Raw genomic sequence first — 14,468 nt, 5'->3', positions numbered from 1 at the left:
CTTTTCTTGAGTTTACTGCATATACTTTTATTCCTAATTGGTCTTAGGCATGTATTTAGAACACCGCAATGATCGCTGGGTATTTTGTGGATCGTTATACCAATGGAGACAATGTCCAACGCGTGTGCACATTTATATCAACACAGTTAGTAGTACGTGATTGGTCAATTCAAAACCAAGATGTTACTGTCGTATTATAAGCCAGAACATTGCCAGTAATGCAAGACAATGTTCTGCTGATCTACAGCCGCTTGGATGTCTGTTTTGATTGGTTCATGTCAACGACAGACAATTGTACACCAGTTGTTAGTGTTATTAGCCAATGACTATCAACATTCCGAACCACTGAGCCCAAATGTTTCATGCAATTCCGAACGTTCTAAACTCGCTCCGCACAAGACCCACGAGAAACCTAAAACTTTCTATTGATATATGATGTGTCACAATGAATAGTAGAAGGGAATATCATTAGAAATGAGACATGTATAATAGTATAAAGCAGAAAAGTCATTTATTAAAAATACTTTAATATATTTTGATTTAGATTTATGCGTACAGCACAGTATTGGCATTTTTCATCTTACTCAATAAATACAATTACACATATAAATACATTTCTTGTAAAAATGTTAAACTTTTTAAATAAATAAGCAGGCAGCAGTGAATTATTTTGCTTTACAAACGCTTATGTAAATTATATAAGCCAGGGATATTTATGGTGTTTTTTACACCAACGTCGAACACTGAAACTATGATACAACATTACTATTATTTATACAGGAATCAAAGATTGTCGTCGTCATTATATTCCTTCGTATAAATTCCATAAATATACATGTAAAAAAGTTCAATTGTTGGTGAGATGTTTCTCAAACACAGGATGAACATTGTTTTGACAGACAGAAAGAACAATTACTGATAAACTAACTACTTGACTGTTATAATGAACTGTTAAACAGTTTGCAAAGTATTATACATATTTAGATTAACATCAGATAATGCGGTCATTATTGCAATTCCCCGTGTTATTTTAATCACAACAAATTCTGGGAAAGTTAAAATAAAATAAATGTTTCCTTTGCCGTGCTTGGTGATTAGCGAGGCAACACAAGTGAAATTACAAATATTGTCATCAAATCACAATGAATAGCGCTAGTTTCAGGTATTTCAGCTACAGGTCGTCGTGCAGCGCGTGTTCGTATTTCATGTAAACAATCAAGGTATTTTACACTCGTTGTATACGCCGCATATCGAACAGGACGCGGCGCGACATCCTTTAACAAAGTTAGCAGTGAATTTAAAAATCGTGGAAATAATAATACTACACAATCCCCTTCACCATGTGACTTTTCTGAATGTTATATAAACGAATCATATTCTAATAGTACCATTGACAATATTCGAATACATAGTTGTCGTGAGCGGTGAGTAGGTGTCTGCACGGCTGTCCATGAAGTACATAGGATCTGGTATTAGATTGGGGTCAAATCCTTCCTGTAACAAATTGGTCTTTTTCTGTTTAAATGTACTTGTATGAGGTAATGCTGTCACCACGCGTAGGAATCTCGGGCAGGCATAGTTGGGTAAACGGTGTGTAATCAGTCTGTAGAGTGCGCTGTAGTCAATCACGTGACGATCAGAGTGACATATTGCTGCCATCCCAGCTTTCCCGTAATGTCCTGGAACAAAAATGTCAAAAATATCATTAGGTGCTTATTATGAAATGACCGTTCTATCGACCCCAATGAGATTAGTACAATACACATATATAGTTTATACCAGGATGTCCGCAACATATACACTAGTATGCATATATCGGGCATAAATAGACTCGGACTTACGTACATAAGTCACGCCTCCTAGTGAATATGGGTTTCGGTGATGTAAATAGATATACATGTATATATAACATTTTGTTTTGATCTGTGGTCACTCATCAATAATAACCCCTTTTTTAGGGATCACCAAATGTCAAACGACTACACAAAAAGAACAGTACTGTCTATTTCACGATATTGACATTATTGCTACATTATAGTACTTCCCATGGCAGATAGTCACATAGTTCTGTTTAGTCTAATCTTTCCAATGCCAACTCAATGACAGTCACCCAATGACATCACGAAACTTTGAGCAATAAAAGTGCGAACGGAAAATATAATAAAGTTAACTACAGCTTTGTTCCTGTCGAATGCCATTTGCACAATATACAGTTCCGAGTTAAGCGAATTACGTCATTGGTTAAAACATAGTGTAAGGATGTTTTAAATTTTGCTTTTTTAGCGAATCTTTTTAATTTCATTTATTTCATTTAAAAAAAAAGTCTAACATTGCCATCTATGAAGTGTTTACGTCACAGAATAGCTTCGTTGATAGAGCACGGCAGCACCCGTCACAACAGACAAACAGAGACATTGCAACATACGCATGGATCCTTGGTTAGAATCATGAACACGTGGTCCATGAACAGTCATTTGCAAAATACAATGTACAAATGTTTACTCGGTACTGTTCGTCGACGTCTTTCATCAACGTTTTTCAATTGTGTCATTAATTCTACAAACTTTCGTTGAGACAAGTGAATGGCTGTGACCTCTGTTACCAGTTTGTTTTCACAAGTAATACATGGAATTCCCGTAAAATCAATTGCAGTAAATATCCGCACACCAGCTCAAAGAATCGAACATCATACATTTGGGCGAAATCAAATACTGTACGCCGTCACCAAATTTCCGATATACAGGTGTCTCAAACACCATATTTTAATGGACTAAACACATTTTCAACAATCAAAATAATTTAATCTAACCTTTGACCTGGATCCTATTCATCCTAAGAAAACTAGAAAACTTTCAGAAGGAACTTTGTTCAATTTACCGGAACCAATTATTGTTAACCGGGGACAGAGAGCTGATTAGTCTTATATCTGCTTAAATGTATTCATTTTCACACTCACCGGTAACAGTAACTCCATACACGCACGCTTCTTCGATTCCAGGGAATTCACTGAAAACTTGGGAGACTTCAGTTGTTGCTACATTCTCCCCTTTCCACCTGAAAGAAATATATATATATATTTATATATTATAGACAGTCTAGTCTAAATGCCGTCTATTATCGTGAGACGTTGAAAAATCTACGGGTCAGTCTGCGCATGCGAGTTCCCATATTGTACTGAAGTCATGGAGACAGTGAATTCTGTGTCACCTACGTATTACATAACGATTCACCAGGCTATATTCTCCATTATGATACGGTGATCTTTGATGTGTCCAAAACACACAATCTCGTCATTCCAACACAAAGTATTGTCGTATTGATCTAGCTATAGAGACAGTAACAGCACCCGTTCCATATCGACTAATCCAATAGAATAATTTGTTGTGACAGCCAATTGATAACATGCATATCACTAACTTTACCTGAATGTGTCTCCCAATCGATCTTTAAAGTAGAAGAAGTGTTCATTATCTTGTACAAATAAGTCGCCAGTATTATAGTATAGATCACCTTCCACAAACACGTTATTCAATATTTTCTTTTGCATTAAATCTTTATTGCCGACATAACCTTCTAATGGGAACATCTTAGTGACTGGACAAATGAGTAAACCTACCTCACCTAAAGAGGTAAACAGAAACCAGGTCGATTAGTGATTTACTGATATGTCAAATTAGCGTTACTTGAAAGTCGTTAGACCCCTGCAAATGATATCAGTATATGCGCGGATTCGCAGAATAATTGACGACGTCATAACACCAGAAATAATTTGCGCGTATAAGACCACGTGACCTACTAACCCCCAAGTATATGTTATAATTTATTGCGCGTATGATCAGACAACAAACTACGTCATAGGGGTTAACTACGTCATAGGGGTTAACTACTGTAATACATTTCTGTTACACACAAAAGTTCGAATAATACCACATTACTGACATTACAACTTCCAAACTCATAATCAGTAACATTACAAGATTATGCAAACACAAATAAAAAATGTTGACGTTCAAACGTACCTGTTTTCACTTTAATGCACCTGCCGTTTTCATCTCGCTCGGGTTGAGCTGTTTCATACTCGTACTTAACTAACTCGATTGGACACAGAATCTGTTAGAATAAGAAAACAAGAATGTAATTACTGGAATGGCGGTGTTATGCCCGCATCGACCAAGTAGTCTAACTTATTAACATACACAGGTATAAGATGCTGAAATATTTCAACAATAAGATGCAGGAGTTACTTGAAAGATGATTTCACCAGAAGTACATCTTTTACGAAGTTATTTATTTGTATAAGATATCAACGCTACATTTTCTGCCTTACCCTGAGTAGTGTTGACCAACATCCAGTCGACCCCAGTTTGTTATCAACATTCATCATGCCAAAGTTTCCCTCAGTGGCACCATACGTCTCTACTATCTGTGGGATACTGTATCTCTCTTTGACCTCATTCCATATATCTGCGCCAAGGCCATTGCCAACTGCAAGGCGTACTTTGTTATCTGTATCGTTTGGTTGCTGCACGCAAAGATTATGATAAGTTATTTGACTTCAACAAATAAGTATGTCGTACTTCAGAATGAATATTGGTGGGTCATTATAACCTTCAACGACTTTCACATAGTGAGTTGTTTGTTGTTGAATGTTACGCGGTGAACATCGCCATGAATCATGAGTTGAGTATGCGAGTATTATAGGATTTACACGTAAAAACCATTTACCAATAATATAAAGTAACTGATCATTTCTATGCGATTGTAACCAATCTGATTAAAATCTAATGTTGCGTTTTAATTGTTGCCAACGGTGTACATCTAACTAAATCTCGTTGGACCATCAGCAAATAAGAACTCGTGTTACATGTCGCTTTCTAGTTAGGCGCGCTTCAATTGGCTGGGAAAATCATTCAGAGACGAGCTGCCTGAAAGCGGTTTTTCATTTCGTCGATGTACTTTGATTTTGACTTTGGAGGCAACTGGAAATAGAATCAAATGGGGCCGACATCCCGGATTGTAATCAGATGCGACTGACAAAGATGTATTTCTCGCATAACCATACGTTTATGATAATCAATATAAAATTCAGACAACCATCTGACATTTCGGTGAATTGAGTATATCACATATGGTTTTGAAAAACAGTTACCTTTGGCCTTGCTAGTAGATAACGAAATAGCTCTCCTATATATATGATAACAGTGACGTTGTGTTGACGACAGTCGTCCCAAAAATTGGTTGCAGAAAATTTATTTCTGAGGACAACAGTGGAACCTGAATATATATGAAATGCAAAATATTTAAAAAATGACGATTCACGTGATTGAACAGTTACAACTGTACCCGATAACTGCGCAGTAGCATGATACGTGTACTTACCAGCAGTTATTGCGTTGGCGAGACCTATGAAGAGCGCCGAAATATGATACAGAGGCATTGTCAAATAGATAACATCTTGTGAACTTAGTTGAAAGTAAGATAATATATGTCCTCCAGCTAATAGTTTATAGTGAGATAAACGAGCTGCTTTTGGAAGACCTGCCAATGGATTGATATAATATGTGTTAATTCTACTACGAATGTTGGTACATTTATTTGTGTGTCTCTTTCCCTCTAGAAAATGATACGCTGGTGTAATAAGTTGCGACCGGCAATTAGACAAATAAGAATCTCATAGTCTCGCGTGCGAAACTGATATGAAAATGTTAACTTGAAACTGGGTAACGCGAAATGTGGACTAGTCGATTTTATCTTTCTACCTACCTGTAGTACCGGAAGTATATATGTAAGCTGCAGAGTCTTGAAATGTGACACCAGATCGATATTGCAAAGACGGCGTTTCATCACTGGCGATGTTCATCTTGTCATTCATGGATAGGAACCCAGATGAAATATTGTTACCGTTAGTACCGTACACCCACACACTAACTCCATCAGCACGAAGCTCATGTTCAATGTCTGTAACGGCTTGCAAAAGTTGATGATCTGTCAATGAAAATAATATAATGGTTTTTGCATTGTCGATGTCTTACGTTGGTCACATTTGAAAACTTGACAATGCAGACCATCGCAATGGCAGTCATGCCCGACTCATCATATATAGGTATATCTACCAGCACGTATCCTAGCTGCGTCGTCACCAGCGTCACACAAAAGGACGTTGCTCTTTCGCAGCCAACATAACAAACGAAGTCAAGGTTTGGTCACCCTCTACAGCATAGTAATAATAACAAATATAGCTGCGTTGCAGCAATGTCGGGTTTCGAGCCCACTGCCATATTAGCAGTGTTCCAAAATCAGCATCATTGACAATAATATATTAATGGAAATTGCATGGCCTTCATACTAAACATGTTACATGTTCCTGTCTGTAACAGTGCTTAAGGTATTACAATCTTGCATATTTAATAATGTCCCATGACCATATACGGTCATCGGATGTTTGTTTCAGCTCTGTTGTGCAATAACTTCAATATTGCATTGGTTGCATGTTCCTATCTGTAACAGTGCTTGAGATATAACATTTGTGCATATTTGATGAGGTCACCTGACCATATATGGTCATCACATTAGTTAGTCACATCTCTTGTTCCATAGATTCGATATTGCACAGATTGCATGTTCCCGTCTGTAATAGTGCTTGATTTATTACATTTATGCTTATTTGATGAGGTCACATGACCATAGATGGTCATCGGATATGTTAGTCACTTATGTTGTGCAATAGCTTCAATATTGCACTGGTTGCATGTTCCTATCTGTAACAGTGCTTGAATTATTACATTTATGCATATTTGATGAAATTACGTGACCATATATGGTCATCACATTAGTTAGCCACATCTCTTGTCTCATAGCTTCGATATTGCATAGGTTGCATGTCTCTATCTGTGATTCTGCTTGAGATATTACAATTATGCATATTTAATGACGTCACATGACCATATATGGTTATCACATTAGTTACTCACATCTCATGTCCCACAGCTTCGATTTTGCACAGGTTGCATGTTCATGTCTGTAACAGTGCTTGAAATAATTCAATTATGCATATTTAATGAAGTCACATGACCATATATGGTCATCACATTAGTTAGTCACATCTCTTGACCCATACCTTCGATATTGCACAGGTTGCATGTCCCTAACTCTTGCAGTGCTTGATATATTACATTTATGCATATTCAATGAGGTCACATGACCATATATATTCATCTTGTTTGTTAGTAAAATTTCATGTACCATCACTTCAATATTGCACTGGTTGCATGTTCCCGTCTGTAACTGTGCTTGAGTTATTACATTCATGCATATTTGATGAAGTCACATGACCATATATGGTCATCACATTAGTTAGTCACATCTCGTGTCTTATAGCTTTGATATTGCACAGGTTGCATGTCCCTATCTGTAACAGTGCTTGATATATTACATTTATGCATATTTAATGAGATCACATGACCATATATGGTCATCTTGTTTGTTAGTAGAATTTCATGTACCATCACTTCAATATTGCACTGGTTGCATGTTCCTATCTGTAACAGTGCTTGAGATATTGCAATTATGTCTAAAAAATGAGGTCACGTGACCATGTAAAAGAACAAAAAAATATGGAAAAACATTCTAAATTCTTCTTATAAAAAACGGCTTATCGGCTGGACTCAATATTTTGGAATTAAATACTATGTCATATGGTCTTTCAAAGTTATTCAGGGTTAGTTGATTTGTCGAAAATTATGCAAATGAGATGCAAAACAAAATTTAAAAAAATTCTAAAAAAAAAAGTCACGTGACCGCTAAAGTTTTTTTTGATGAAATTTGTAGCCCTTGTCGCACTGCTACTATCATAAAAAAATTGGAGCACTCAGACCCTCAGAAAGTTGCGCAATTCGGCATTGAAAATTTCGCCTTTAATCCAAGATGGCGGCCTGGTCATGTGACCAATGTGTCTGAACTTAGGATATGCACCAGATCTCATACAGCTTTACCATTGTGGCAAGTATGGAACTGATCAGTCCAACGGTGTTGACATAAAGCGTGACCAAAAATTTAGGCGGAAGAATAATAATAATAAATATAGCTGCATAGCAGCAATCACCGGTTTTCAAGACCATGGCACATGGCCAAGTCACATGCAATGCATGGCCATGTGAGACTGTTTGCAATAGCCCTCAAAATTAATGTTGGTTCCATGTTTGTATATGTGATAGTGTCCGAGATATTATAGCCATGCATATTTAATGAGTTCCATGACCATATATGGTCATCATCTATGTTGGTCAATTCTTTTGTCCAATGTCTTCAATATAACATTGGTTCCATGTTTGTGTTTGCAATAGTGCCTGAGATATTAGAGGCATGCATATTTAATGAGTTCTATGACCATATATAGTCATCAGGTATGTTTGTCAATTCTCTTGTCCAATGTCTTCAATATAGCATTGGTTCAATGTTCCAACTTGTAACAGTGCCTAAGATATTAGAGACTTGCATATTTAATGAGTTCTATGACCATATATGGTCATTTACAATGTTGGTCAATTCTTTTGTCCAATGCCTTCAGTATAGGTTTGGGTACATGTCTCTATCTTTAAAAGTGCTCGAGATATTATGGATATGCATATTTAATGAGTTCTATGACCATATATGGTCATCGAATATGTTGGTCAATCCTTTTGTCCAATGTCTTCAATATAACATTGGTTCCATGTTTGTGTTTGCAATAGTGCCTGAGATATTAGAGACATGCATATTTAATGAGTTCTATGACTATATATGGTCATCGAATATGTTGGTCAATTCTTTTGTCCAATGTCTTCAATATAGCGTTGGTTCCATGTTTGTACTTGCAATAATGCCTGAGATATTAGAGACACGCATATTTAATGAGTTCTATGACCATATATGGTCATACACTATGTTGATCAATTCTTTTGTTCAATGTTTTCAATATAGCATTGGTTCCATGTTTGTACTTGCAATAGTGCCTGAGATATTAAAGACATGCATATTTAATGAGTTCTATGACCATATATGGTCATCGAATATGTTGGTCAATTCTCTCGGCCAATGTCTTCAATATAGCGTTGGTTCCATGTTTGTACTTGCAGTAGTGCCTGAGATATTAGAGACATGCATATTTAATGAGTTGCATGACCATATATGGTCATCCAATATTTTGGTCAATTCTCTTGTCCAATGTCTTCAATATAGCGTTAGTTCCATGTTTGTATATACAATAGTTCTCAATATATGTCAATTCAATGTGTATCATATGTAGGCCCTCCCCCCTTTCCCATAATGCAACATTGCTGACTATTTTATATAAAATGTGAAAAATATTCATAAATCAACTGCTCCAAAACTACTGGTCGCACTTTCATGATTCTTTGATTAATCTGTAGTATGTATGATGTTCTTCAAAATTATGGCGTGGAATTTTGATACGATCAAAATTATGCAAATGAGATGCAAAACAATATTTCAGAAAATTCTAGAAAAAAAAGTCACATGACCGTTCAACTTTTTTTTTATGAAATACGTAACTCTAGGGTCAATGCTTCTTTTAAGCGAAAGTTTGAGACTCCTAGACCCTCAGAAAGGTGTTTAAATGAGCATGCCATTTTTCGCCTTAAATTCAAAATGGCCGCCGTACCACGTGACCAATATGCGCCATCTTAGGATATGCACTAGATCTCATCAGACTTTACAAACATGTGCAAACATTTTCAACATATGTGCAACGGTGTTCTAATGGCGCTTAGCGAAAAATCTGGCGGAATAATAATAATAATAATAATAATAATAATAATAATAATAATAATAATAAAAAACATAACAATTACAAAAGGTTTCCAAGACATGTGTCTTGAAAACCTAAATATAGCTGCATAGCAGCAATGACCGGTTTTCAAGACCATGGCACATGGCCAAGTCACATGCAATGCATGGCCAGGTATGACTGTTTGCAATAGCCCCCAAAATTAACGTTGGTCCCATGTTTGTATATGTGATAGTGTCCAAGATATTATTGCCATGCATATGTAATGAGTTATATGACCATATATAGTCATCAGGTATGTTTGTCAATTCTCTTGTCCAATGACTTCAATATAGCATTGGTTCCATGTTCCTACCTGCATCAGTGCCTAAGATATTAGAGGCATGCATATTTAATGAGTTCTATGACCATATATGGTCATCTCATATGTTGGACAATTCTCTTGTCCAATGTCTTCAGTATAGGTTTGGGTACATGTCCCTATCTTTAAAAGTGCTCGAGATATTATGGATATGCATACTTAATGAGTTCTATGACCATATATGGTAATCGAATATGTTGGTCAATCCTTTTGTCCAATGTCTTCAATATAGTATTGGTTCCATGTTTGTGCTTACAATAGTACTCGAGATATTAGAGACATGCATATTTAATGAGTTCTATGACCATATATGGTCATCTCATATGTTGGACAATTCTCTTGTCCAATGTCTTCAGTATAGGTTTGGGTACATGTCCCTATCTTTAAAAGTGCTCGAGATATTATGGATATGCATACTTAATGTGTTCTATGACCATATATGGTAATCGACTGTGTTGGTCAATTCTCTCGTCCTATGTCTTCAATATAGCGTTGATTCCATGTTTGAACTTGCAATAATGCCCGAGATATTAGAGACACGCATATTTAATGAGTTATATGACCATATATGGTCATACACTATGTTGATCAATTCTTTTGTTCAATGTCTTCAATATAGCATTGGTTCCATGTTTATACTTGCAATAGTGCCTGAGATATTAAAGACATGCATATTTAATGAGTTACATGACCATATATGGTCATCCAATATCTTGGTCAATTATCTTGTCCAATGTCTTCAATATAGCGTTAGTTCCATGTTTGTACTTGCAATAGTGCCTGAGATATTAGAGACATGCATATTTAATGAGTTGCATGACCATTTATGGTCATCCAATATTTTGGTCAATTCTCTTGTCCAATGTCTTCAATATAGCGTTAGTTCCATGTTTGTATATGCAATAGTTCTCAATATATGTCAATTCAATGTGTATCGTATATGGGCCCTCCCCCCTTTCCCATAATGCAACATTGCTGACTATTTTATATAAAATGTGAAAAATATTCATAAATCAACTGCTCCAAAACTACTGGTCGCACTTCCATGATTCTTTGATTAATCTGTAGTATGTATGATGTTCTTCAAAATTATGGCGTGGAATTTCGATACGATCAAAATTATGCAAATGAGATGCAAAACAATATTTCAGAAAATTCTAGAAAAAAAAGTCACATGACCGTTCAACTTTTTTTTTCTGATATACGTAGCTCTAGGGCCAATGCTTCTTTTAGGCGAAAGTTTGAGACTCCTAGGCCCTCAGAAAGGTGTTCAAATGAGCATGCCATTTTTCGCCTTAAATTCAAAATGGCCGCCGTACCACGTGATCAATATGCGTCATCTTAGGATATGCACTAGATCTCATCAACCTTTACAAACATATGAAAATTTTTTACAGATATGTGCAACGGTGTCGAAATGGCGCTTAGCGAAAAAATCTGGCGGAATAATAAAAAACATAACGATTACAATAGGTTTCCAAGACATGTGTCTTGAAAACCTAAATATAGCTGCGTTGCAGCAATGTCGGGTTTCGAGCCCACTGACTTATTAGCAGCGTTCCAAAATCAGCATCATTGACAATAATATATTATAGGAAATTGCATGACCTTCATACTAAACATATTGCATGTTCCTGTCTGTAACAGTGCTTAAGGTATTACAATCTTGCATATTTAATGATGTTCCATGACCATATATGGTCATCGGATGTTTTTGTCAGCTCTGTTGTGCAATAACTTCAATATTGCATTGGTTGCATTTTCCTATCTGTAACAGTTCTTGAGATATAACATTTATGCATATTTGATGAGGTCACATGACCATATGTGGTCATCACATTAGTTAGTCACATCTCTTGTTCCATAGATTCGATATTGCACAGGTTGCATGTTCCCGTCTGTAACAGTGCTTGAGTTATTACATTTATGCATATTTAATGATGTCACATGACCGTGTATGGGCATCAGATGTGTTAGTCACATATCTTGTCTCATAGCTTCGATATTGCACAGGTTGTGTGTTTCTATCTGTTACTGTGTTTCAAATATAACATTTATGTATATTTGATGAGGTCACATGACCATATATGGTCATCACATTAGTTAGTCACATCTCTTGTCCCATAGCTTCGATATTGCACAGGTTGCATGTTCCCGTCTGTAACAGTGCTTGAGTTATTACATTTATGTATATTTGATGAAGTCACATGACCATATATGGTCATGACATTAGTTAGTCACATCTCGTGTCTTATAGCTTCGATATTGCACAGGTTGCATGTCCCTATCTGTAACAGTGCTTGATATATTACATTCATGCATATTTAATGAGATCACATGACCATATATGGTCATCTTGTTTGTTAGTAGAATTTCATGTACCATCACTTCAAAATTGCACTGGTTGCATGTTCCTATCTGTAACAGTGCTTGAGATATTGCAATTATGTCTATAAAATGAGGTCACGTGACCATATAAAAGAACAAAAAAATATGAAAAAACATTCTAAAATCTTCTCATAAAAAACGGCTTATCGCCTGGACTCGATATTTTGGAATTAAATACTATGTCATATGATCTTTCAAAGTTATTCAGGGTTAGTTGATTTGTCGAAAATTATGCAAATGAGATGCAAAACAAAATTTCAAAAAATTCTAAAAAAAAAAGTCACGTGACCGCTAAAGTTTTTTTTGATGAGATTTGTAGCCCTTGTCGCACTGCTACTATCATAAAAAAATTGGAGCACTCAGACCCTCAGAAAGGTGCGCAATTCGGCATTGAAAATTTCGCCTTTAATCCAAGATGGCGGCCTGGTCATGTGACCTACGTGTCTGAACTTAGGATATGCACCAGATCTCATATAGCTTTACCATTGTGGCAAGTATTGAATTGATCGGTTCAACGGCGTTGACATAAAGCGTGACCAAAAATTTAGGCGGAAGAATAATAATAATAATAATAATAATAATAATAATAAACGGAACAATTACAATAGGGTTTCGACCAAATGGGCTCGAAACCCTAATAATAAATATAGCTGCATAGCAGCAATCACCGGTTTTCAAGACCATGGCACATGGCCAAGTCACATGCATAGCATGGCCGTGTATGACTGTTTGCAATAGCCCTGAAAATTAACGTTGGTTCCATGTTTGTATATGTGATAGTGTTCGAGATATTATAGCCATGCATATTTAATGAGTTCTATGACCATATATAGTCATCGGGTATGTTTGTCAATTCTCTTGTCTAATGTCTTCAATATAGCATTGGTTCAATGTTCCTACTTGTAACAGTGCCTAAGATATTAGAGACTTGCATATTTAATGAGTTCTATGACCATATATGGTCATTTAAAATGTTGGTCAATTCTTTTGTCCAATGCCTTCACTATAGGTTTGGGTACATGTCTCTATCTTTAAAAGTGCTCGAGATATTATGGATATGCATATTTAATGAGTTATATGACCATATATGGTCATGGAATGTGTTGGTCAATCCTCTTGTCCAATGTCTTCAATATAACATTGGTTCCATGTGTGTGTTTCCAATGGTGCCTGAAATATTAGAGACATGCATATTTAATGAGTTCTATGACCATATATGGTCATCGAATGTGTTGGTCAATTCTTTTGTCCAATGTCTTCAATATAGCATTGGTTCCATGTTTGTACTTGCAATAATGCATAAGATATTAGAGACATGCATATTTAATGAGTTCTATGACCATATATGGTCATCAACTATGTTGGTCAATTCTGTTGTCCAATGTATTCAATATAGCGTTGGTACCACGTTTGTACTTGCAATAGTGCATAAGATATTAGAGACATGCATATTTAATGAGTTCTATGACCATATATGGTCATCGAATGTGTTGGTCAATCCTCTTGTCCAATGTCTTCAATATAACATTGGTTCCATGTTTGTGTTTGCAATAGTGCCTGAGATATTATAGACATGCATATTTAATGAGTTCTATGACCATATATGGTCATCGAATGTGTTCGTCAATTCTCTTGTCCAATGTTTTTCAATGTAGGTTTGGGTACATGTCTCTATCTTTTAAAGTGCTAGAGATATTATGAATATGCATATTTAATGAGTTATATGACCATATATGGTCATCAACTGTGTTGGTCAATTCTTTTGACCAATGTCTTCAATATAGCATTGATTCCATGTTTGTAGTTGCAATAGTGCATGAGATATTAGAGACATGCATATTTAATGAGTTATATGACCATATATGGTCATTGAATATGTTGGTCAATTCTCTTGTCCAATGCTTTCAATATAGGTTTGGGTACATGTCTATCTTT

At 35.9% G+C, this 14,468-nt stretch overlaps 1 protein-coding gene across 1 annotated transcript; it reads right to left on the bottom strand.

Annotated features, from left to right (window-relative positions):
• Positions 1 to 486: 486 nt before the first annotated feature.
• On the bottom strand, positions 487 to 6,215 carry LOC146725373 (long-chain fatty acid transport protein 2-like). The gene is made up of 8 exons (XM_085496377.1): positions 5,764 to 6,215; positions 5,380 to 5,538; positions 5,150 to 5,274; positions 4,328 to 4,522; positions 4,020 to 4,110; positions 3,423 to 3,621; positions 2,957 to 3,054; positions 487 to 1,679 (listed from the first exon to the last, which is right to left on the bottom strand). Exons 1-8 carry the CDS (start codon positions 5,870 to 5,872, stop codon positions 1,372 to 1,374), a joined length of 1,284 nt encoding a protein of 427 aa, XP_085352503.1. The 5' UTR covers positions 5,873 to 6,215; the 3' UTR covers positions 487 to 1,371.
• Positions 6,216 to 14,468: the final 8,253 nt, after the last annotated feature.

Source organism: Saccoglossus kowalevskii, unplaced genomic scaffold (genome assembly GCF_978046115.1).
Source record: "Saccoglossus kowalevskii unplaced genomic scaffold, keSacKowa6.1 SCAFFOLD_247, whole genome shotgun sequence".
Lineage (NCBI taxonomy): Eukaryota > Metazoa > Hemichordata > Enteropneusta > Harrimaniidae > Saccoglossus > Saccoglossus kowalevskii.
The sequence above is the reverse complement of the archived record's forward strand: the minus strand, read 5'-3'. Positions and strand labels throughout refer to the sequence as shown.